This window comes from Desmodus rotundus, chromosome 4, assembly GCF_022682495.2.
Source record: "Desmodus rotundus isolate HL8 chromosome 4, HLdesRot8A.1, whole genome shotgun sequence".
In the NCBI taxonomy this organism is placed as follows: domain Eukaryota; kingdom Metazoa; phylum Chordata; class Mammalia; order Chiroptera; family Phyllostomidae; genus Desmodus; species Desmodus rotundus.
This window is the reverse complement of record NC_071390.1, coordinates 78,156,100-78,181,094: the sequence shown is the minus strand read 5'-3', so window position 1 is coordinate 78,181,094 and position 24,995 is coordinate 78,156,100. Positions and strand designations below refer to the sequence as shown.

Sequence of the window (24,995 nt, the reverse complement as noted above, 5' to 3'; positions counted from 1 at the left end):
ATATATGTTTGCCTTCTAACACCCACAATTTACAATGAGTGTACTTAGACATTTTTCTCTGTAGTACACTGACCCATTGCTGCCTCCAGATGGCCCTGCTGTTGTTTGTGGATACAGTGCACCTGTACGTTCATACACCTTGTCAAGTGAGTTTGCAGTTCACATGAAGTCCAACCAGTCCTCTAACTGCACACCAGAAGGAAGAGGCTCATTCTCTTGTCCTCCTCCCATTAGATTACTGACCTTTGCCTCATAATCTGTTCAAGTTTCTTGGTTATAGTTGCCTCCCTTTCTTTATAAAATGAAGCTGTTCACCATCATGAGTGTAAGGTTTAGTGAAATGAGATAGGGCAAATTTTTGGGATAAAAGTTAATGTTCAAATATAACATACCTGTTTTTCTTCTCCTGCAGCAAACCAAGAGGAAGCTAGATGATGCCAGCAAACGCTTGGAGTTTCTATATGATAAACTTAGGGAACAGACAGTAAGTTTGTGGGGAAAAGGATTCATTTATTCCTAGTTGCTAAAATAAGCATCTCATCAGCACTTGCCTGTAATGTGCTTGGGGACAAACTGGCATGTTAAGGTGACTGACCTTCTGTTTGTTTTTTATGTCCCATGAATCAAGAAATCAGAGTGGGAAGAGACTCTTTTTTACAGATCAAAACTGTGGTCTTTCTTGCAGTCAAGACTCCTGATCCGTTTTCCTCTAGCATGCCTATTACACAAAGGCAAAGCCGAATGTAGCCAAAAGATGAGCAACTTAAATGTGCTGTAGCTGTGAAGAGAGCCAACAGTAGGAGAAAGTGTACTGTCTTCTGTTCCTTTGTCCCCACCTCTCCACTTTTTCTAGAGTAGTTTTGCTTTATTAATAGAAGCAGTAGGATAGGAAAAAAAGAACTGGGACTTTTATATTTTTGCATTTCAGCATTTATCTTTCCCATTCCCTACACCAATCCCATCAGATAAAAATAACCATTTATCTCATGAGAACCAAACCAAAAAAAGTTAGTTGATATAGCTTTGGAAGTGGTGTGGTCCATGGGCTGATCCAAATAAAGTCTTCCCTCAAAAGTGTGGACATTTAAACCAAGTAATGGAAAAAAAACAAACTATCAGTTTTATGGTTTTAAGCAATGACAGAATTATTAAAAGGAGTTAAGAATAGATCAATTGACATGATGAGGGCTGTTGCCCTACTAAGGGAAGTAGATAAAAAGGATACCTATTATAGACAAGATTTAAGAATAAAATGGGTCCTTACTTTTGAGATATCATGATTAAGAATCTTTTTTAAAGGTGTGAGGCTATATCTAAAATAATTAAAGAATTAAAGCTCTTTTAAAAAAATTTAAAATTTACTGATTTTAGAGAGAGGACAAAACACCAATTTTGTTGTTCCACTTATTTATTCATTCATTGGTTGCTTCTTGTATATGCCCTAACCAGAGATTGAACGTGCAGCTTTGGCATTTTGGGACAATGCTCTCAACCAACTGAGCTATCCAGCCAAGGCAAGAATTAAAGCTCTTAAGTGGAGAGACTTGTTAGTGTTTGAGCTTGGGGGAGGAAATCTGGCTTTGCTGTAAGAGAGTCCTGGCTTATCATATGTTTAATTTATAAATAATTTCCTTACATGTCATTTTTTCACGGTTCTGTTTTATAACTTAAATGTTGCTTGGTCTAAAAAACTACTTCTAGACATGCTAAATAGTTTATATATATTTTTTATAATGTTTATATCAAGCTCCTTTTAAATATCATGGTTTAATGTCTCGGGGTCTTAAGGGAAATTCCTTTAATTGTTTCTCTTGGTTCCACCTCTATTTCAGCTTTCACCCACAATCATCAATGGTTTACACAGCATTGCAAGGAGCATTGAAATGCGAAACTACTCTGAAGGCTTGACCATCCATACCCACATAGTCAGCACCAGCAACTTCAGCGAGACCTCTGCTTTCATGCCAGTTCTTAAAGTTGTTCTCACCCAGGCCAATAAGCTGGGTGTCTAAAAGGACAGCTTCACCTTCCACCAACATTGCCATTTTTCCAAAGAAACATGTTTTAAAAAATGATAAGATGTGGACCAATCCTCATTAGCATGTTTCGATAGCATTTACACTATTTCTGCAAAGATACTCACCTTAGAACTGCTCCAAACCCTGGTGCTTTCTTTTGTTTTAATCTTTTATTGCCTGTGATGGTTTTCTTATCATGCAAATGGTGTATTTCCTGGATTACACATAGTATGTTTTCCTGAAGTATTCTGATAAATTGTGGTTTTTAAAACCTTGGTGTACTTTTTGGAATAGAGCATCTGGTTATGCATAAAGCAGAGCTAAAACTAAGTTTCTCTTGTGTCCTCCATATTCCCTCTATGTCAATCCGATTAAAGTGTGCGATCTTATTTTAAGTGTATGCAGTATTTTTTTTAACAGCTGCCCAGTTTACTTTAATCTTTATTTCCTTATGTCTTTGGCTTCACTTTGGTTCTGAATAAATAATTAAATCTAGAGCCTGCTACATAGATATTAGCAAATATTAATGAAAAGTGGGATCACTAGTTTTAAGTATCGAAGGAAAAGAGTGAGCATTTTCATTCTGTAGGATGAACTTTATTAATAAATGTTTTTAATATTGTTTGAATTTTAAGATTGAATTCTCTCTTTTATATATAGAAATTTGTTCATCTGATTTTTAAGATGCACCTATAGGTCTGAGGTTTAAGTGCAGAAAGAAAACTTTTAATTTCTGTCAGCCTCCTGAGTCAGAGATAGATATTTTCCAGCCAGTTTTTTGTCAAGTGATTTTAATATAATCTGTTTTAAGATTGTAACAAAAGATAATGTTCCCCTAGAATCTTGGAGAATCAGATACTAGTAATTTTTTAAATTTTGTTGATTTTTTTTTAAAGATTTTATTTATTTTTGTAGAGAGGGGGAGGGAGGAGAAAGAAAGGGAGAGAAACATCAAGGTGTTGTTGCCTCTCGCGTGCCCCCTACTGGGGACCTGGCCCACAAACCAGGCATGTGCCCTAGACAGGGAATGAAACCTTGATTCACAGGCAGGTACTCAACCACTAAGCCACAGCAGCCAGCACTTACTTGTTGATTTTTACAGAGAGAGAGAGAGAGAGAGACGTGAATTTGTTCTTGCACTTATTTATGCATTCATTGGTTGATTCTTTTTGTTTATTTTTGTATTTATTTATTTTAAAAAATTTATTTCATTGATTATGCTATTACAGCTGTCCCCCTTTGCCCCCTTTCGCCTGGTACCCTCATTCCCTCCAGCAGTACCCCCTTAGTTAATGTCCACTGGTCATACATATAAGTTTTTGGCTACTCCATTTCCTATGTTGTTCTTAACATCTCCTTGTCTATTCTATGCCTACCCACTGGTACTGCTTAATCCCTATACCTTTTCCCCCATTTTCCTCCTCCCCCTCCCAGCTGATAACCCTCCAAATGATTTCCATCTCTGTGATTCTGTTTCTGTTCTGCTTGTTTGCTTAATTTGTTTTTTTAGATTCAATTGTTGATAGTTGCGAATTTATTACCATTTTAATGTTCATAGTTTTGATCTTTTTTTTCTTAAATAAGTCCCTTTAACATTTCATATAATAATGGCTGGGTGATGATGAACTCCTTTAGATTTTACCTTGGCTGGGAAGCACTTTATCTTCCCTTCCATTCTAAATGATAGCTTTGCTGGATAGAGTAATCTAGGTTGTAGGTCCTTGCTTTTCATCACGTTGAATACTTCTTGCCAGTCCCTTCTAGGGTGGAAAGTTTCTTTTGAGAAATCAGCTGATAGTCTTATTGGAACTCCTTTGTAGGTAACTATCCACTTTTCTCTTGCTGCTTTTAGGAGCCTCTTGTCTTTAATCTTTGGCATTTTAATTATGATGTGTCTTGCTGTGGTCTTTGTGTCCACCTTATTTGGGACTCTCTGTGTTTCTAGGACTTGTATGTCTGGTCTCCTTCACCAAATTAAGGAAGCTGTCTTTAATTTTTTCAAATAAGTTTCAATTCTTGCTTTTTCTCTCCTTCTGGCACCCCTGTGATTCAGATGTTGGTACGTTTGATGTTGTCCCAGAGGCTCCTTAGTCTATCTTTGTTTTTTTGGATTCTTTTTTTCTTCTTGCTGTTTAGGTTGAATGCTTATTTCTTCCTTATGTTCCAAATCATTAACTTGATTCTCGACTTCATCCACTCCACTTTTGGTTCCCTGTAAATTTTTTTTTTATTTCACTTAGTGTAACCTTTGTTTCAACCTGTGTCTTTTTTATGGAGTTGAAGTACCCAGTGAGTTCCTTGAGCATCCTAATAACCAGTGTTTTGAATTCTGTATCTGATAGATTGCTTATCTCCATTTGTTTAGTTCTTTTTCTAGAGCTTTGTTCAGTTACTTCATTTGGTAGCTTATAGTTTCCCAGTCCTTGACCTTTCTAAAACCACCTATTGTGTATCAATGGCCTCATACTATGCAAACAGGAGAGGGTGCTGGTTTTAGAAAACTTGTGAAATAGAGGAAACCTTCCTATTTCAGAAAGATACATGAGCTTACAGGCTTTTTAGTTCTTATATATGAGGTTAAACCTTAGAAAACCTGTGTCTCAAACATATCTGCCATTATCTCTTTTATACCTTTAAAGGCTATAACATTTCCCAGCTTTAGGGAGTATCATCCCAGAGTTGTTACTAACTTGGTTGCTTTACCTTAGTAAATATAAAGTGCTTTATGCAGTTCAGTAGAGACTTCACGTCTAAACAGGTATGTTTCCAGGCAGGCAATGTAAAATGAACCGGTAGGGAGCCTGTCATGGAATGGATTCAAATTTGAGTAGAAGAGGAAAGTTTCAGACCTTTGTTCTGAATAGTAAAAGGGCAGTGAGTACAATATATAATTTAAGGGAGCCTTAAGAATTACCAGTAACTATGATTTGATTAATGATGAAAAACCATTTCATCTTGTACTTTGTCCAATAAAGGAACTTTCCACACCAGGAAATAAGAATGTGTGGTGGAATTGAATATAAACACATTTTAGTAGGAAAGAAGGAAAGCAACCATCTCCTAAAAGTGAACTAAAAGTAATTCCTTTCCTTCTGGGTATATCTCCAAATAGCAGATGACCTTCTCTGACCATCTTTTTTGCCTTTAAAGGAGTCTTTGGGAGAGAACAAACCAGTTTTAACAGACTGAAGTCAAGTCCACAAAGAGGTACTGCTTGGACACACTGTTTCTGTGAGCTGGGCACTGAGCTAGGTACTTAGCTCTCTCACTGAGTATATTAAGAGCTAAACTATTAATTCCAGTTGCTTGGCACAGCTGGTAAGTGGTAGCATCTGGATTCAAATCCCCTTCTCAGCCTAGTGAGCACACCTTTTTTTTTTTTCACAAACCCATATTTTTGCTACTACAGCAAAAACCTGAGTTTTGCTTTTGGACTTTGCTTTTCTTCCCCCCTCCTATTCGCCTGCAGATGTCTGGCATTTTCCATAAAAGAGGAATGTGGTTTATTATAAGTGTATATACTTATTGAGCACTGTATGTTCACTTCTTTTCAGACAGGTTCTCTTTACATGGTGGGAAATATAGTCCCTGGCAGCCCTTAGCCTCCATCTCCACGGCTTGTGATGTACAACGGAAAGAGAGAAAACCACTCACAATATCCAGATACTGCTCACAAAGACCAGTCGTCTCCTTCTGGGTCTCATGCCCACTTTCTAATCGAGTTCTGTGCCCAGAGAGGTAGAGTACCAGAACTAGCTGGCCCAGCTAGTGTGCCCACAGGGTTCCAGCCTGGAGGGAAGTCCTGGATGGTAACAGTAAAATGCTACTAGGAAGCCCACTTTATCCCTATGGCAGTGAGTTGTGTCATCATGAGAGACAGTGCTGAAGAGCACCTATCAGTCAAGGAACTGGATTTTAATGTCTTCACTACCACTTAGTCAAATCGTATCACCTCTTTCTGCCTCCATTTCCCCATCTATAAAATGAGAGGATTAAAAAAAAATTGAGAGGGCAGTACTAGATGATCTCTAATTTCATTTCTGGCTCTGGAAGTCTGTGACCAATCTACCTTTCCCACAGCATCTTTATATTTTACCTACATGTCTTCAAAAGGAATTGAAAACAAATTTGGATAAGCACCAAAGCTTTGAAGAAAGATGAAAGATTCAGACCTATTTACATTTGGGTACCTTTCTTCTTCATGTAGAGTGAAATTCATTTCTAATCTGGAGAAAAATCAGTGCAGCACTTTCCTTGATTGAAAATGAATAGGCAGGCATCAAAGAAACACTTTGTAATTTAAGGACTTAGAACCAATATATTTGCTTGGCCTTGAGGTCCTTAAGTAGTGAGTCCCCTCTAACGATACACAGTTTTATGAAATTACCCTTTCTGTACACCTGTTCCCCATATCAAGAATAGGCTACATTTGATTCTTTTTGGTTATTCAAATGGACTAGTTTTTCCTCTGGTGCTACAAATCTAGGTCACCCTTTTGACATTTCTGAACTCTGTTAAATGCCCTCTCTGTGCTAGATAGAGAGCAACCAGGGTCTTTGCCTTTTAAGAGCAGCCCATGGTAATTGACACAGCAGGAAAAGAAAGAGGTCATTGAAACAGAAACAGTAACTGCCGCTAATGCTGAGAAATAAATAAGAGCTTCTCTACGTGTATTTGCCCCTGGAAACCAAAATAACTACCTTAAAAGAAAATGGGTGGGTGTTGGTGGGGAGAAAACTGGAGAGCTGGAAGAGATGTGGGTGAAAACCTTGTCAATACTCTCTTTCTTCGGTCACAATAATAGGTATTGTTCATTTATTTGAGAGTGCTGGGAATTGGGAGTAGGGAGACAGAGTGGGGAGGAGTTTGATTTGTGGATCTTGCTCTAGACAGATGTTGGTCAAAGGGGGATGTGGTACATGTAAACATGCCATGGCTGGGTCTTAAAAAGCATGATCAGTAATTCCTCTGTAGCATTTGCTAGCGTTTGTGGTATATATACACTGCTTACAGCGGTTATTTGATTGACCTGCCCCCTACTGAACTGTGAGCCCTTTGAGCATAGTCATATACTCCTGTGCATGGAGCGGAGCTCATGCTTGGCTTCTGGAGGAGGCTCAATAAAGAGATACTGCAGGAGAGGATTGATTCAAAACTGAAGAGAACTAGGAAACTTGCAACGGGCAGCGTATCACTGATAGAAGAGAGAGGTTTGGGTTGGCTTCAACACTTCAGTGGGCTTTTTATTACATAGACCCTCTTATCTGTGGATTAGGAAATAAGCGCCTGGAGATCTGGCCATCTCCCGTGCTCACTGTCCTGCTGCCAAACTGCAGCACTCTATTAAGAGTGGTCAGGAATTGTGGGAAGGGTCTTAAGCAATAAGGCTGGGGTTTGTGTAAAAAGAAAACCCCTTTCCACATCCAAAGCAACAGCAGCATTCATTTTCAAGGAACAGGTCACTCCTTGTCCACTGCTATAAAATCTTAATGGGAAATTTTTCCAATCTGTTTAGTACAGGAAAGGGAAGGCTGACCTTACTGTGACAGGAGGAAGCTGAGAAGACTAATTTTCTATTAACCTATGGTGTTGCTATATCTGAAACCCAATCTTCCCATAATCTTAGAGGCTAACTTTCCAACTATATGCTTCCCTGAAATCATTCTAATCCAAAGCCTGTGAGTGGTTTTCTCACCCTAGGGGTACAAGGATTGTTTACATTTTTTAAATGTTTTATTGTATTTTTTTTTCTATTACCATTTAGTCTCTTTGTACCCACCTCCCCCCAGGATTGTTTACATTCAAAATGGTTGTCCCTAAACATTATCCATGAGGCAGCCTCCCCTCTCTCCCCACTAAAATACCTAAAAGCCACAGAGCACATCCCTTCCTTTGCCAAAGGAGTTGCCTGTCAAAGCAGAGCAGGTGATTTTATTTTCCAGTTCCTTGGTGCTGCTAGAATTCATTCTTTCAAGTTCTGTATCCCTCCAGCCCACCCAGTTATGCTTGTTTTTCCAGTCTGAGACCTCCAGATGTGCCCTGGCTTCCTGGCCAGACAGGTTTCATAACTGCATTGAGTCCTCCCTAGAATGATTTAAAAAACAATAAAATACCCACATTATTTAGTAGTTACTAGGTACCAAACACTGTACTAAGCTCTATTCCTGTAAGATAGGCAGTATCATCTGCATTTTTCACACATGAAAAAACTGAACTTAGATTATTAGGTAAATTGCACAGGCAGGAATTCTCAGCATAGATCTGTCTTAATTCTTAGATTACATAGTATAAAACTGAAGATCTAAGAGACTGTTAATGTCTCCAAATCACAGAGACTTCCTGAATCAGAGGGAGGGGCCACATTCAAATCCAGATTTTTGGATGCCAAACCTGGGTCTTCACAACACTGTAGATCCTGATGCCAAAACCTAAATTTCCTTAAGAAAAGCACAGATGTGAGAATCCTTGTAAATCTCTGACTTCAAGAATAGATCTTTTTTTTCCTGTTTACTTCCTCCATAGAGTCTATTTTCTTCACAAATATTTTGACATAATTTTTAAAAATCTTGGTATTCAGCGTTTGAAGGAGTACAGCCTTAGCTAGACACGTTGTCAGGCTCACTCCCATTTATGAGTCTTTTCTTACACAGTTATCCAACCAGGAGTCTCTGTGAAGTCATTCTTTCAGGGCCTTGCTTGCTGCCACCTCCTTCATGAAGCCCTCCTTACCATGCCAGACCACATGCCTCACCAAGCATCTCTCACACACACTTTTTGTAGGTGATGTTACCATTGAACACTTTCTGTCTTCTGTCTTTTTTCTGAGAGAAGTAACTTCTTCTCTAAGGCACATACTGCTGGCCAGAATCTAGGCATTCTATCTATGATGGTTTTTACTTAGTGTATCTCAGACCAAGCCTTACCTGGTAAAATTAACCAAGGAGGCAAAGGACTTGCACACTAAAAACTACAAAATGTTGCTGAAATTGAAGAAGACACAAAGAAACTTAAAAAAATTCCATGTACATGAGTCGGAGACTTAATATTGTTATGTCAATACTAACCAAAGTAATAACCAGATTAAATGGAATCTCTAACAAAATCCCAGGGGTAAATTTTTTGCAGAAATAGAAAAATCCATCTTAATATTCTTATGGAGTTTCAGTGGGTCCAAATGGCCAAAACAATCTTGAAAAAGAAAAACAGAAGTTGGAGGTCACATACTTCTTAATTTAAAAACTTGTTATAAAGCTATATTACTCAAACAATGTGATACTAGCATAAAGATAGAGATAGAGAAGAATGGAATAGAGTCCAGAAATAAGCCCATACAAGTATATGGTCAAATGCTCTTCAACAAGGAGTCAAGACCATTCGATGGGGAAAGGAGTTGTACATTTATTAATGTAAATGTAAATAGTGTTTGTAAAACTCGATTATCTGCATGCAAAAGAATGAAGTTCAACTAATACCTTACACCATATACAAAAGTTAACTCAAAATGGATCAAAGACCTAAACGTAATTGCTGAAACTATAAAACTGTTAGAATAAAACATAAGGAAAAAGCTTCATGACATTGAATTTGGCGATGATTTCTTGAATAAGACACCAAAACACAGGTAACAAAAGTAAAAGTAGATAAAATGGACTAGGTCGCCCTGAATGGTGTGGCTCAGTGGGTTGGGCATCGCCCTGCAAAGTGAAAGGTCGCCAGTTTGATTCCCAGTCAGGGCACATGCCTGGGCTGTGGGCCAGGTCCCATGTTTCTCTCCCTCTCTTACTCCCTTCCTCTTTCTTGAAAAACAAATAAAATTTAAAAAACTGGACTATATCAAAATTAAAAGCTATGTATCAAGACATAATCAACAGTGAAAAGGCAACCTGTGGAATTGGAGAAAATATTTGCAAATCACTTATCAAATAAGGAACTTATATCCAGAGTATATAAAGAATTCCTGTAACTCAACAACAACAAAACATTAAAAAATGGGCAAAGGACTAGAATAGATATTTTTCCAAAGAGGACACACAAATGGCCATCAAGCACACGAAAAAATGCTCAACATTACTAATCATTAGGGAAATGCTAATCAAAACCACAGTGAGATATCCTCTCATATCCATTAGGATGGCTATAATAAAAAAAAATAAGTGTTAGGATATGGAGAAGTTGGAACCCTTGTGTACTGTTGGTAGGAATGTAAATGGTGCAGCTGCAATGGGCAACAGTATGGAAATTTGAAAATTAAAAATAGAATTACTTTAAACTCCAGCAATACCACTTCTGGATACATATCCAAGAGTTGAAAGCAAGGTCTTGAAGAGATAGTTGTTTACCTATGTTTACAACAGCATTAATCACAATATCCAAAAGGTGGTAGCAACCTAGTGTCCATTGTCAGTTGAACGGATAAGCAAAATGAGGTATATACATGTGGTGGAACATTATTTGACCTTGAAAAAGGAAGGAAATTCTGTATATTCTACAACATGGATGAACCTTGAAGACACTGTGTTGAGTGAAAAAGTCACACAAGACAAATACTATATTATTTCACTTAATATAGTATTATATTATAATATATAATAATATATAGATATTATAATATAATGTATTATATAATATATAATATATTATATATTATATTATTAAGAGGTTTCTAGAGTAGTCAAACTCATAGAAACACAAAGTGTAGTGGTGGCTGCCAGCAGGTAGAGAGAGGGAGAAATGAGGAATTGATGTTTAATGTGCATAGAATTTCAGTTTTGTAAGATGAAGAGTTCTGGAGATTGGTTCCACAACAATGTGAATGTATTTGACGCTACTGAACTGAACACTTAAAAACGGTTAAGATGATAAATTGGATGTTATGAGTATTTGACCTCAATTTAAAAAAATCAAATTTCAAAAAAAAAAATCCCTTATGCAGATATGACCTCCCTTCTCCCAGCCCTAGTGTGAATTAACAACTCCCTCCTTTGTGCCTCCACTTTATCTTGAAAATACCATTATTAGGGCTCTTATATTTTGGGTAATTATTTGACAGGGTAATGGTTACTGTCCCACTTGCCCCCATCAAGGGGTGAGATGAACACTCATCCACTCCTGGGGTCTTGGCCAGAAACTAAGAAAATATACTAAGGTCTTTGAGGGGGAAAAAACCAAAAATCAAACAAAGAACAACCTTAGGTGGGAAAAGAGACAGTAGCCCTGATGGAATAATACACTAAAGGGAAGAGTCATTATTAGCAAAAGTCCAAGGTCTGTCCAGGAGGTATCCAGCCATCTACTATGAAAAATAGAGTCATTTATTGAAGAAGATACTAGACACAAGAAACATTGTACATAGGAAAATGACACTTCAGTCCACTGCAAAGTAGGCACCTTGGGACCTCACACAGTTCTCCCAATTGACATGAGCTGCCCTGTCATATTTTCCTGAATCTCGCTGATGGTCTGAAATCTCTTTTCTTTCAAAGGTGATTTTAGTTTTGGGAAAAGCCAGAAGTCGCATGGTGCCAAATCTGGGCTGTAGGGGAGCTGAGTCACCTGGGTGATTTGATGTTTCTCAAAAAAACTGCATGGGACATGATACACGAGCGGACATGTTGTGATGAAGCTGCCAGTCACCAGTTGCCCATAGCTGCGGCCTTCTGAATCATCCGCATAGTTTCTGTGGAGAACTGTTCAAGGTTAATGTAGAATTTGATGCAGATTTGTTGCTCTACTTGCTCAGTCATTTTGAATGCCATGGCCACAGTAAACAAGAGTGTTGCTCTGAGGTGAGATCTGGAAGGACCATTTTCTTCAGTCATCCTTTTGCAGGCAGGATCTGAAAGACCTAAAGAGCACTTATCTCCACCCCTGACCCACAAACATCCCCGTACCCATCCTTAGTCCAAACAGCTGAAGTGGATTGGTCCAACCCAGTCTGACCGATTGGAGGGAAGAGAGTGTGATGTTCATTCAAGATAGATTCAAGAGACAGTAGCTTATCTAATAAAGTACCCAGGGACCAAGTAAAAAACTTTTTTGCTGCCTCCCTTGACCTTTTGGTATGTATTCTTGATTCCTAATAAGAATTTTTTTTTTCTGATAATGGACTGGACATTCCTGTCCTTCAAAGGTCATGGTCAAAAAGTTCCACTTGTTCTGTTTTCCCTTCTTAAGGGCAGGCACCTAACTACTTATCCTTGTATCCCCAGTGTCCACTAGCCCTGACACACAGCCTAATAAGTGCCAAACAAATGATTGAATGATTAGTGAAGGTAAGATGAGTCATTACAATAACCCACATAGAGACTTAGGGCCAAGCAACTAGTCCACTCTGGAAAAAAGGAGAGTCTCAACTAGAGAGCCACGGGGAATATGTGGGTCTGGTGGGAGCAGAGGGAGCATGAGAAGAAAAAGTGGTTATTACACATCCCAGATTGAATTGGCTGACGAAATGTATACCCTCCCGTTTCATGTTGTACTGTCTCATACAGTGCTGACCTTTATTTGGTCCCTAGGCAAATTTCCTTTCATTCTACAATTTCAGCTCCATCTGACGCACCACCATAACACTTGCTAAGTGGCCACAAGTCCACAGACACACATACCTTGCTTCAGTTTTAAATTAGACATTATTTTATCTGGCTAATTGGACCTGTTCAGGTCTGTTAACAGTAAGCTCACATATGGCTCTTTCATACAGTCAGCTCTTTGTAATTTGTTCCCCTCTCCTGGAATCCTGGACAGGATTCTCAGCAATGGGTAATCTAAAACATCAGCTTTATTTGTCAACATAATGGCACCCTTTCAAGCTCACATTTATAGAATCTGCAAGCTGGAAGGAACAATGAAGATTAGTTCTGTTTCCCCAGTAAGGAAATGCGTGCGTAAAGAGCCAGGGTGGGTCACTCAGACACCCTGGCTTCCAGTCCTGAGTCTTTTTCTTCTGCTACCCACCTGCAGGTGCAACCACACCTGCCCAGGACATGTCCAGGACACCCCCTGCATTTCTGTGCAATTGTGGCTGGCTCTGGACGGCTCTACATTACCTGCGTTAGGAAAAGAAGAATGAGCAGACACAATTTTTTCACTGGTTAATTTTCCTTGTTCTGTGTGATTTTTTTTTCCTAAAGCCCAATTTTCAATGGTGCTGACTTGAAGGTACTGTTCCATCGAGGGCTGAGAAGACAATCAGTCCACAAGCGCGATGCTTAGCCAAAAATTTGCCATAAACAGAGCTGCGCAGCTTTTGGCTAGCCCCCGATTAATTTCTGTATCCTCCAATAGGCACTAACCGAGCACCTACTATGTGTCTGGCTGGAGCTGCCTAATTAAGAGTTGACAGGCTGCCCTCTATCCCTCCACAGGCCCAAGAAGCCATACCAACCGGCAGGCCCGGGACTTCTGAGCCTCACCTCGGATCTGGCCTTAACTTGTGTTGGGACTCCGAGCACATTTTTTCAATTCAACACGGGTGGCCTGTAGCTTCAAAAGTTAAAAGAAAAAAATAAACAAAGCTTTTCAAAGCGGAAAGGTATTTTTTGGAACTGGAGAAACATACAAGTGCTGTGAGACGCTTAACAGGCTCCCAGTCCCAGAGCCACATCCCACCCACCCCCAAACCCAGGCTGCCCACCGCCCGCCCTGGAGAGCCAGGGCAACGGGGGCCCAGGGGGAGCCTTTCTCTTTAAGAGCCCCACTTGCGATCGTGATTGGCTGTAGCTATGCAGGTCTTTCTTCCCGGCTCCCTCCGAGCACTGCCTCCCCCGCCGCGTTCTCAGCTTCCCTTCCTCCCCCAGCTCCACCGCGCCGCTCCCGCCCTCGCGCTCGCTCCCTCTTCCTCACAGCAGAGTTCCGCCCCGGTAGCGGAATGGGTGAAACGCCAGCAACAGATGCCGGGCTCCCAGGTTTGCATCCTTAGGCCACGCTGAAAGCCTGAAGAGAGAAGGAACTGGAGAAGGGCCGGGAAGGCGGGGACAGGAGGTGTGGTGATCCCTCTAAAAGGCAGTAGCCCCCGCCCTCTCCCGGAGAGATCCCCGCGGGCAGAGCTCAGCTTGCCTGCTGCCGCCGCCGCCGGCGCCCACCTCTCACAGCCATGCCTGACCGGGCCGCCGACCGGGGGAAGGTCCCCCTCTGCAACGCCGCGGAGGAAAGCCGTGCGGGGGTTCAGGGCTCGGCGGGCGGCGGCGGCCAGGAGAGGCCGGGCGCACGCGAGCAGCGGCAGAACATCGTTTGGAGGAACGTCGTCCTGATGAGCCTGCTCCACTTGGCCGCTGTGTACTCCCTGGTGCTCATCCCCAAAGCCAAACCACTTACACTGCTCTGGGGTAAGTCGGGCACCGTGGCGAGGCCGCGCCGGAGCGCGTGGAGTCGCGGGTCGGCTGCCGGCGGTGCGGAGCCTCCTTCTCTCTCCACTCGCCTTCCGCCAGGCGCCCAGGTCCCCGTGGCTTGCAGTTGCCCTCTCTTTGGGACGGGCAGGTATTTCTGCCCAGGTATTTTCAACTTCTGCTTCCCCGACTGTCTGCCTGAGTAGACGCATTGGTCCGCTCCCGGATGGAGAGCGGGAGGGACCCAGAGTCCTGCGGCGCCGCCGCTGTGCGCGGAGAGGCGCGCGAGGGAAGAGGCCGGTCACCGACCCAACCGGGCTTTGAGCGAGGGAAGACAGGCAGGTCGATTGTGTTGTGTTGTGTTGTGTTGGGCCCCAGGGGCTCTCCTATCTGTCGCCTTTCAGCTTCTCAGTGTCCTCGGCGGGCCACGGACTTTGGGGCCAAGTTGAGGACAAGAAAGGAAATGAAGGCGGGGTGAAGAGACCTGGCCCAGAAGAGTCTTGATTTCGCGCACGAAATGGAAGAAAGCAGTTATCTTCCTAGTCTCTGTAAGGCCTCTATTACCTGCCCCCCTCCGTGGTCTTCATGCCCAGTTGCACTTCTGTGGCTCTTAAAAGTTTCTTGGCCAGCACAACAAGCTCACGCTGAGAGTGCTCTGCCTTGAGCGCTAAGCCCCGATTGTGGTCATGCCCTCTCCAAGCCCTGTACCCCTCTGGCCAGTGCTGGTCTGTCACCACACCTGTGGCTCTCCCGCCACTCTCCTTTTTAGCACCCCCATCTCTGCCAGCAGGAGAGGGAACCCAGAAGTCGACCATCCCTAGAACTCCTTCCACCCCACCCTCCCAGACCCCAGGGGCTCATTGCCTGCCCTAAGTGATTCAAGTCGCTGACCTCTAAACCACCTGGAAGAACCCCTAGCCCCGGTAACTGGTTTTGGCCTTGGTCACCAGGGCGGCAGTAACCCGGACAAAAGGCGCAGGCATTGATAGTCAGTCTTCAGGGCTGAGACTTGGATGAGCTATACATACACCAAGAAGCTCTTTCAGCTGGGTTTCTGAGATCACCAAGGAACCGGGGCAGGAGAAATACAACCTACTTTTATTTCCAGAGGGGAAGAGGAAGAGAAGAATAAGAAGATCTCTTTTTGCAAAGCTCCTTATTTGGCATAGTGCCGGTTTCAAATGCCTAGGTTGATAATGGTGCCACTTGGGTCCCAAGCCTTCCTTGAAATCCTGCAGTCCCTGCTCTGGAAGCAAACCCTTGCAAACCCTGGGTACCTTGGCGAGGGGGGGTGGCTGAGCGGGGATACAGAGTTGAAAAATAGTGAGAGGGGCAGGGGTCTTTGGGGCTCATGAAGCCTTTTAAAGTTCCCTAAAAGCTTTGGGAAACACCCCCCCCCACGCCCAGCCCTTCCCCACTTAATGCACCTCCTCAGTTCTGTGTCCTTTTCACCCTGGTCTTTGTATTGTGTTGGTTTAATTTTGGTCTGTCTTCCTTCTTACCTCCAAATGACTAAATTGTAAGATGTCCAGACATAATTCATGAACACACTTCTACCCAGCCAGCCAAAGCCTTTATTACCCCAGAACCTCCACGGAGCTCCTCCCGCCCCCTCCAGGGGCAGTACTGTTATACTTAAGAGCCTACCTGCCTCTGGGGGATTGGGGTTTAGCCTAATAGCTGCAGTGTCAGAGAGAGCTCAGGAAGAAGTGAGCACTTAAAATATTATATTGCATGTCTGGGGCTCCACTCTGTACAGCCACTTAACCCCACTGACTTTCGAAACCCCAGGAGTCACAAGGATGAGGCCTCCTCTTAAGGTTTTCTAAGTCACTTCTGCCCTATCCAGGTTGCTCTCTGGAGTGAAGGCAGAATCTTTGTTCTGAAAGACCTTGGCCAGAGGACACCTCCCTTGGCCCCAGACTCCCCAGAGAAGTCAACACTGAAGGAATCTTGTTTCCTCTGTGGTGATGTTGCCAAACCCCTGCTTTGCTCCTCCCTGCATAGTCTTCTGCTTTAGCTACTTTTTGTCAGCTTTGTTCTCTTAATCTTAATTCTCTCCTGAGCCCTGGCTGGTGTGGCTCAGTGGATGAAGCACCAGGCTGTAGACTGAAAGGTAGCCGGTGCTTGGGTTGTGGACAGGTCCCTGGTGGGGGGCGTGCAAGAGGCAACTGATTGATGTTTCTCTCCTCTCTAAAAGTAAATAAGTCTTTAGAAAAAAAATACATATAGCATCCCTAAAAAAATAAAAACAACAGGCAATGGTGGGTGTTGTAGTTTCAAGTTTCACAATTGTGACTGAGAAACACTCCAAACAAATGGATCTTATCTGATGGACACCTTGTAAGAGAAGATTGGTTGTGCTGTGGCTAGGTTATTTAGGGCAACTGGAAGACTAGGGACACTGTCATCTCAGGGTTATTTTCAGTGAAAGCTCTGGTGCTTTGACCCACAAATTTACCCTCACTAGATTCCCTCTTCATGCCCCCTCCCTTGCTGGCTCTATCGGTTACCCCAGCCCAGGTGAGGTTGCCCTGGAAACAAGAGGCATCTATGCAGTGTGCCCATCAGAGGATGTGTTAGGTGTGCAATGCACGGAGAGTAATTTGCGTGGTGGTAAAATGTCATCCATGGAAGATCCATCACGTTGTTCAGTCCGTACTCCTCCACTGCCTAGTCCCCAGCTTTTCACGACTGTCCTTGGGGCCAGAACAGGTTGTTTTCCTTATCCTTGCAGTGTACCGAGAGGTGCCCACAGATCCTAAGGGATGGGTTTATGAGTTTCAAGGACAGAATGCAAACTCCAACTGTAATAAAATCTTCACCTGAAACTTTGAGCTCAGGAAAGTGCCTGCTTTGAGGGTTTTGGTCCGAGGGGAGCTAGCCCACGTCCTGAATCCCAAGATGAATAGAACAGGAGAGTGGGGAGTAAGGAGCAGTCGTTGTAGAATTCCTGGGACTCCTTCCCAGGGAGCTTCACCTTTGTCTCCAGGTGTTCTAGTTGTTGGTTTCCAAAATGGCAGGGACTTTTTTGCTTTCTCTAGAAATGTCACCCTGAGTCCTGTTCAGGGGTAAAGGCATTGTCTCATGGTGACATCATGGGGTTTTCCCCTCAAAGGACAACTTCAGTGACAGTACCAGGCATGCAAAGTAGTGATTTGCTCCCTTCTAACCTTCCCTGGGGCAAACATGATTATCATTAAGCTAATATAATAGGATTCTCTGGCTCTGGTGTCCTGGTTGCTGGACCATCTGGACCATCTTGAGTGGGATTTGGCCTATGGGGAGGGAGCTGAGAGTTGGCAGGGATTAACAAAGCAGTCTGGGGGCAGGGAGGGTCAGGAGAGACAGGGGTTTGGAAAGTACTGGTCATTCTGTCAAATTCTGGCCAATTCTGAGTTGCCCAAAGATGAGTTGTCTTCTGTCAGGCATCGGATAACCTGCATCCACCACTTGGAGTGGTCCTGATGTCTGATGTCTGTTGGGTTGTGCTGCTTCTTCCATCAAATCCCCAAGGTTGTTGAGGAGCCACAATGATGTGTGGCCAGAGACTTCTGTTTTGCCTCCAGGTTTTTTAGGGCAAGCAAGACCTGCTTTCCTACTTACTTACTAGCTGTATGGCCTTGAACAGACAAACATCTCTAAAGCTCCACTTTCACACCTGTAAAATGGGGGGCATATTAACACTACTTGGCTCATGAAGTCGTCAGAATTAAATTAGATAATATATGTAAATCATTTAGCACAGTGCCTGGCCTTCAGTTGCTGTACAGTAATTGTCAGCTGCCATTATTATTATTGGTCCTAATACTGGCTGTTTTTCTTTCTTTCTTCTTCTTCTTCTTTTTTTTTTTTTTTGCTTTTTAAAAGATTTTATTTATTTATTTTTAGAGAGAAGGGGAGGGAGGGAGAAAGAGAGGGAGCAAAACATCAATTGATTGCCTCTCACACACCCCCAACTCAGGAGCTGTCCTGCAACCCAGGCCTGTGCCCTGATCCAGAATCAAAACTGCGACCCTTTGGTGTGCAGGATACCCAACCCACTGAGCCACACCAGTCAGGGCTGGCTGTTTTTCTTTAGTGAAAGGAGAAAAGGCCTTCTTGCAGCAGAATGCATTCTACAAAGCTGGCGCAGTATTTGGCTTCATTGCCTCTCTTGCATGGGTAAATAAATATTGCTTTGGCTTTGGAAACAAGGGTTCTTTCTCAAAGTCCCCAAAGAGAAGTGAACACAATCCCTCCCTCCCCCATTCCCTTTTCTTTCATTCCATTTTCCTCCGAAAGGCGGCTATTTAGCAGATAAATCTTTTTTTCAGCTAACAACTCACCTGGTCTTTAGTGTTTTTCTTAAGGGACAGGTGCAGTAGAAACAGGGCCAAGTCATTTCTCTCACTCTTCTAGGGTCTGTTTTGAATTTTTCACCCCTTCCTGTCTGAGTCATCTTTAAAAAAATCTTTAATGCTCAATTAAACTACTACAAAACTGAAAAATATAAATGAATCTTCATTTTAAACCCTGTAATTGCCAGCCCATTTTTGCTGCAACTTTTGCATTTTTAATAAATGAGCAAGCACTAAAAACCTTACCTTACCCAAGGCTGGAGTGCAGCAAAACCTACAGAATAGAGTAAGCTTTTGCTGGCTTTATTGTCCTAACATGTATAAATATAGGCTGAGGTTAACATTATTAGCTCAGTTTTTTTCTATAACTGGTCAAGGTCACTGCAGACTGCACTGTGATCATGAACAGAGAAATAGTGCAGCTGAGTTGAAACCCAGCTGGAATCCCGGCATTGCCAATTAGTTGAACTTGATACATGTTCCTTACCAGTTTGTTGTCCTCAATATCCTCATCTGGGAAATGGGGACAATAACACTGAGCTGAAAGTTGTTTTAAGAACTGAAGCATAAAGTAAAGGGCCTGGCAGAGAGTAGACACTGAGTGCTTTCTGCTCTTACTACCTCCCATGATGGAGGCCCACGTTATGAAACCTGTCCTGGCTTCGTCGGCTGTCTGAGAGTGTAGCACTTGTGGCTGAGATGGAAGGCACAGCCTTTAAGTGCCAATATTTGATCATGACTTTGCTATAAGGCTTTAGTTCTCACCTTATCTAGATTTGTGTGTGTATAAAATTATAACCATTGACAGATTTACAAAAAAATGACACAGCCATGGTGGTTTCTTTAAGAATTTACAAAAGACAACATTGCCTTTGGGTGGTATTATTCTCCTTGAGCATTTATTTTGACATTCTGTAGTCTCTGGCCTGCAGTCTGTGCGACCCTCTGCTGTGACACCTCACGTTTCTATGGAAGTGCCGCAACTCTGGGGTTAAGAGTATGGGCTTTGGAGTCAGGGGGCCTGAGTTCCAAGCCCAGCTCCCCAAATTCAGCCTTTGACAGAAAACTCCCCCTCCCTAACCTCACTGTCTCCGATTGTATTGTGAGGACAATAACAGTACAGCCAGTGGCTGGAGGGAAATGAGACAATACAGCACAGAAGGTGGTCAGGAAGCCGGCACAGATGCTTGTTAGCCTTGGATCCTCAGTGGCACATGCCCTCAGTGCTTCCGTCCTGCCTTCCTGCCCTTTATCTCATCCCTTGGGGGCTGAGATTTGTCTCGGACTGTTCCCTGGTTGTCAGAAGGCCCTGGTCAAGGGTAAAGGTGCTGTGTCTCTGGCTTTATTTCTGTTGGCCATGGATTATGAGGGAGGACAGCTGGTACAACAGGTACCACTCATCCTCCCCATAAGTGCCTGTCATTTGTTCAGTGTGTGTGTGAATGACCATGAGCAGGACCCTCACAACTGTGAGGATATGCGCAGTCACATTCATTCAGCCACTAATTCATTCATTTCTGCCATTCCAATGATTGTCAAAAGTGGCCACACATGAGAATCATTTGGGGAACCTTTAACTTTTCAGAAGCCCAGGTCTTCACCCAAACATACTGAATTGGAATTTTTAGGAGTGATGTCCTGATTTTTTTTTAAAAAAGCCATTCAGGTATTTCTGATACACAGCTGGATAAGAATCATGATTTAATTTTTTTGTTCAGTAATATTTATTATGCACCGATTACCTGCTGGGCACTGGCACCATCCATGACTTCATGGTACTTAGGGGCCAGTTGGAGGTGCACAGATGGTAACAGCCAAGGCATCATTAATTACAAAGCACAAGCTCAGGTAGTTGGGGAGGCTCCCCAGAGGAGGAGGCAGCTGACTGAGCCTGGCATGCAGCCCTCAGCTGGCTGGCCCAGGGGTTTGGGAGAGATGGCATTGTAGCCACAGGGAACAGTGTGAGCAGAACTCCTGAGAGGAGGGGGAGAGAGCAGGTGGTTCAAGGACTGATGCTTTAGCAAGGCTGGAGGTTTCCAGGGCCAGAAAGATTCAGCAGGACCAGCAGCATGGGGAGATCAGACTTACGGAGATACTGCCCTTCAGCCTCTGCCGGACTCCTCCTCTCAGCCTATCCCACAGGCCAGTGATTTCTACTGGGATAGAATGGCCTGGAGCCCAATTGCTAGACCAGACAGTAGTTGGAGTGAGTGTGAAGTTTTTCAGGAAAGGCCCTGGGGAAAATACACTGGAGCTGGGCCCCTCAGGCTGGCAACGGCTGAAGGGAGGCTAGAATAATGTCTTAGTTGGGCATTTGATGTCACAGACTCAGGTACTGTCCCAGGACTAAAATAGTAAAATGATCCGAAGGGTATAACAGTACCGGAATACCAGACCCAGAGTGTCCTCCTCCTCCTCCTTTCTTCCTCTGTTCTCTACTCTTTCCTGTGTTTCTAAAAGGGGATTGTGTGTGTGTGTGTTTGGGGGCATGTTCTCCCCTTATTTTCTCCCTTGAGCCTGAATTTAAACAGCTGGTTCTCACTAGCCCACATTTCAGGGGTGATCACTTCTGCTTTCCATTTCCACAGTTGCTGGGGTCACTGCAGGGTCTGGTGCTTACTAGGAAATGTTGGAGGCATCTGTGAGCCCCGTGGACTGGTTCTCAGACCAGCAGCATCAGCATCAGCATCACCTGGGAGCTTGTTAGAAATAAAGACCCTCAGACCCCATCCCAGACCTATTGAATCAATACCTGACTTTAATAAGATCTCCAGGTGATTTACCTATTTGCTAAAGTTACATGTGCACTACCCAGCCTGCTGTCAGCCTCAGGCTGACAATTCAGAGAAGTGGAACATGAGTGGGATTTGCCAACTCTTCCTTTTTCTTTTTAATGGCCGCCTCCCCTTTGCCTCCCTCTGCCTCCCCTCCTACCCCTCTGCCTCCTTGTAGCTTATTTAGAACATACCGGGATCTGCTTCTCTTGCCAAAAAAAAGGCTATTGCTAAAATCTTTTAGCTGGAGCAGCAATGTTTAATTCACGGACTAGAAATTAATTTTGTTCTCATAAATACAGCTGGGGAAAAATAACAGGGAGGCTCTGTGCATGGCCCTTGGGAATTCAGCTTGTTTACTTAACAGATGAACTGGTAAAGGTGAGGAGGCCTGGTGGAGGGCCACCTTCCACAGAATTGTGAAGCAAATTGTATCAGGATGCTTTTGGCTGCAAATAACATAAAACTCAACTTCAGATGGCTCAAATGATAGGGAAATTTTCTAATGTCTGTCACTGATAGAAATACTGAGTTTGGCCACTTCTAGGATGACTTAATAATGTCATCAAAAAGCAGGTTTCATTTCTGCCATGGTGGCCTTGTTGAATTTAATTTTCCTCATGGTTTCTGGATGGCTGCCAGAGTTCCAGGCAGCATGGAGTTACAACAATGTCATACATAAAAAGAGAGAGGGATCCCGCTTATGATGTGTCTTCGTGTGGTCCTCTTTGGGCCCAACTTGTTTGGGACTCTCTGTGCTTCCTGGACTTGTATGTCTACTTCTTTCACCAAATTAAGGAAGTTTTCTCTCATTATTTTTTCAAATAAGTTTTCAAATTCTTGCTCTTCCTCTTCTACTGGTATTCCTATGATTTGGATGTTGGTACATTTGGAGATGTACCAGAGGCTTCTTATTCCATGGGTTTTTTGAATTCTTTTTTCTTCTTGCTGTTCTGATTGAATGCTTTTTTCTTCCTTATGTTCCAAATCGTTCATCTGATACTCAGTTTCATCCCTTCCACTGTTGGTTCCCTGTAGATTTTTCTTTATTTCACTTAATGTAACCTTCATTTCTGCCTGGGTGTTTTTTATGTTGTTGCAGTACTCAATGAGTTCTTTGAGCATTCTGATAACCAGTGTTTTAAACTCTACATCGATAGGTTGCTCATCTCCATTTTGTTTAATTCTTTTTCTGGTGTTTTGTTTTGTTCTTTCGGTTGGGCCCTATTTCTTTGTCTCTTCATTTTGATAGCCTCCTTGTGTTTGTTTCTGTGTATTAGGTAGAGCTGCTTTGACTCCCTGTCTTAGTGTGAGGATTATTGTAGAACGGCAGACCTGCAAATTGTGTGGAGCAGAGCCTTAGGTGATCACTGGGGTGGGGCAAACGGTTTCACCTCTTTGTGGCTCTGTGTAGGGGGAGGGCTTGAAGAGAGGACAATGCTGCCATCTGGCTTCTGGAGATTTGCCCAGGAGGAAGCTGTCCCCAGTACTCTCCCTGTTTCCAGCCCATATGCAACTTGTGCCCTTCCAGCTGTTGGCCCTGGTTTCAAATCCTAGATGGGTTGGGTCTGTGTAAGTCCTCAGTTTTTGTGGGCCCTTTAAAAGGAGTCTCCTCATAATCTCGCAGTTTCTTCCTCCTCCCCAACCCCCACTGGTTTTTATAGGCAGAAGTTACAGGGATTTATCTTCTTAGCACTGAAACCCTGGGCTGCTGAGTGGTCTGGTCTGGGGCTGGGATTCCTGGATCCCAAGGTATCCCTCCCAGTTTTTATCTACCACATGTGAATGTGGAACTGCCAATTCCTCTGCCTCTCCTGCCACTCCCATAGCTCCATGCCTCTCTGCCCCTCTCCACCTCTCTCCCTGTCTCTGCCTCTCTTACTCATCTGGATGAATGTGGCTTCTTTATTTTATTTTATTTTAATATTTTATTTATTTCTTTTTAGAGAGAGGGGAAGGGAGGGAAAAAGAGAGGGAAACATCAATGTATGGTTGCCTCTCACATGCCCCCTACTGGGGACCTGGCCCACAACCCAGGCATGTGCCCTGACTGGGAATTGAACTGGCCTACCGTTTGCTTTGCAGGCTAGAACTCAATCCACTGAGCCACACCAGCCAGGTGAATGTGGCTTCTTTAAATCCTGGGGTGTCAGATTTCCATATAGCTTGATTTTCTGCCAGTTCCAGGTGATATTTGTTTTGTAGTTTAGATGTAATTTTTTCTGTGTAGTTGTATGAAGAGGCAAAGTGTGTGTACCTACACCGTCATCTTGACCAGAAGTCTCCTAAAATGTGTTCTTTACCAAGATTTTTGTCAGTGTAAGAAATATCCAAACCTGTAAGAACTTTTATGAGTTTATTTGAGCAAAACTCACAACAATTGCTGGGAAGCAAAATTTCAAGGAATTGAGTATATGATCCAGAAAATGGCAATTTTACCACTTACTTTATACATCAGCATCAAAGGGGAAGATGTAATGGAGTTACATGAAATTTATTGTTTATAAATTAGGGAGGTGGGGAAAAGCAGGAGAGGGGAATCTCTAAGATTAGATAAAAAGTAAAAGGAATCCAGGGGTGTCCAACCTTTTGGCATTTCTGGGCCACACTGGAAGAAGAGTTGTTTTGGGCCACACATTAAATACATTGTGACATGTAATCACAAAAAATAATTCATAATATTTAAGTAAATTTATGATTTTCTGTTGGGCCACATTCATAGCCATCCTGGACTGCATGGTTGGGACATTCCTGATTATAGACACATACTTCTTTTACATAGGTGGCTATAGAAGAGGTAAGAGTTAAAATTAACATGATAGTAATAACAATGAAGGGATTTGTGGTCTCTACTCTGGTTCAGTGTTTGTGCCCTGAGGGGTCTGGAAAAATGGAAATTTCTTTGATATTCCAAAGGATGTTATCTGGTATGTTATCTTATTCAAAAAAGACAACAGGCAGGTTCAGTCTGACCTTTGTTAGGGAAAAACACCACCCCAGGACATGACTACCCACCTTGAACAACTTTTAGTTAGAAAGTTTTAATTTCAGACCATCTATGTGGTCTCTGAGTTTGTAAAGCCACCATGCAGGCCTAACCTGAGTTTATTAGATTTAGTAATGTACTCCTTTTTCACCTATATTTTCCATGGTAACAGTTTTCTCAAACTGATAAATATTGGGTTAGCCAAAAAGTCCATTTAGTTTTTTTCCATGAAATAGCAGACACATTTTTCATTTTCACCAATACCTTTATTGATTTGGATATTTTGAGTATATCGCCTGGCTATCTCCCGCTGTTGGCTTCTAGTGGGTAGAGGCCAGGGGCGTTGCTAAACATCTTCCAATGCATAAGACAGTCCCACAGCAAAGAATTATTTGACCAAAATGTCAATAGTACCAAGAAACTTCACAAACAATTTTTGACATGTTTGGTCAAGGCACCTACTCCATATACTGCACAAGTCTTTTTTTTGCATTTTGGTTATCTTTTTACCTTTCTTGAAATATTAAAGCATAATATGCCAGAAATGCTGCTTA

The 24,995-nt window shown here is 42.8% G+C and overlaps 2 protein-coding genes and 1 long non-coding RNA gene across 21 annotated transcripts in view; 2 read left to right on the top strand and 1 right to left on the bottom strand.

Moving 5' to 3' along the window:
• The window catches only part of SEC31A (SEC31 homolog A, COPII coat complex component), a 76,615-nt gene extending 74,208 nt beyond the window's left edge, over positions 1-2,407 (top strand). For all 19 annotated transcript variants that reach the window (XM_071221253.1, XM_024574886.3, XM_024574887.3 and 16 more), the window contains 2 exons: positions 413-484; positions 1,833-2,407. In XM_071221253.1, coding sequence (XP_071077354.1) covers positions 413-484; positions 1,833-2,012 — 252 coding nt within the window. In that variant the 3' untranslated portion in view covers positions 2,013-2,407. The remainder of the gene's footprint in view (positions 1-412; positions 485-1,832) is intronic.
• A 10,746-nt stretch (positions 2,408-13,153) lies between these two features.
• On the bottom strand, positions 13,154-14,538 carry LOC139440850 (uncharacterized). The gene is made up of 3 exons (XR_011651120.1): positions 14,331-14,538; positions 13,860-13,949; positions 13,154-13,499 (listed from the first exon to the last, which is right to left on the bottom strand). It is a non-coding gene; the product is annotated as an uncharacterized lncRNA (long non-coding RNA).
• SCD5 (stearoyl-CoA desaturase 5) overlaps positions 13,785-24,995 on the top strand; it is a 172,328-nt gene continuing 161,117 nt past the window's right edge. The window contains exon 1 of the mRNA XM_024574878.4: positions 13,785-14,341. Within this exon, the coding sequence (XP_024430646.1) occupies positions 14,110-14,341 (232 nt within the window). The 5' untranslated portion in view covers positions 13,785-14,109. The remainder of the gene's footprint in view (positions 14,342-24,995) is intronic.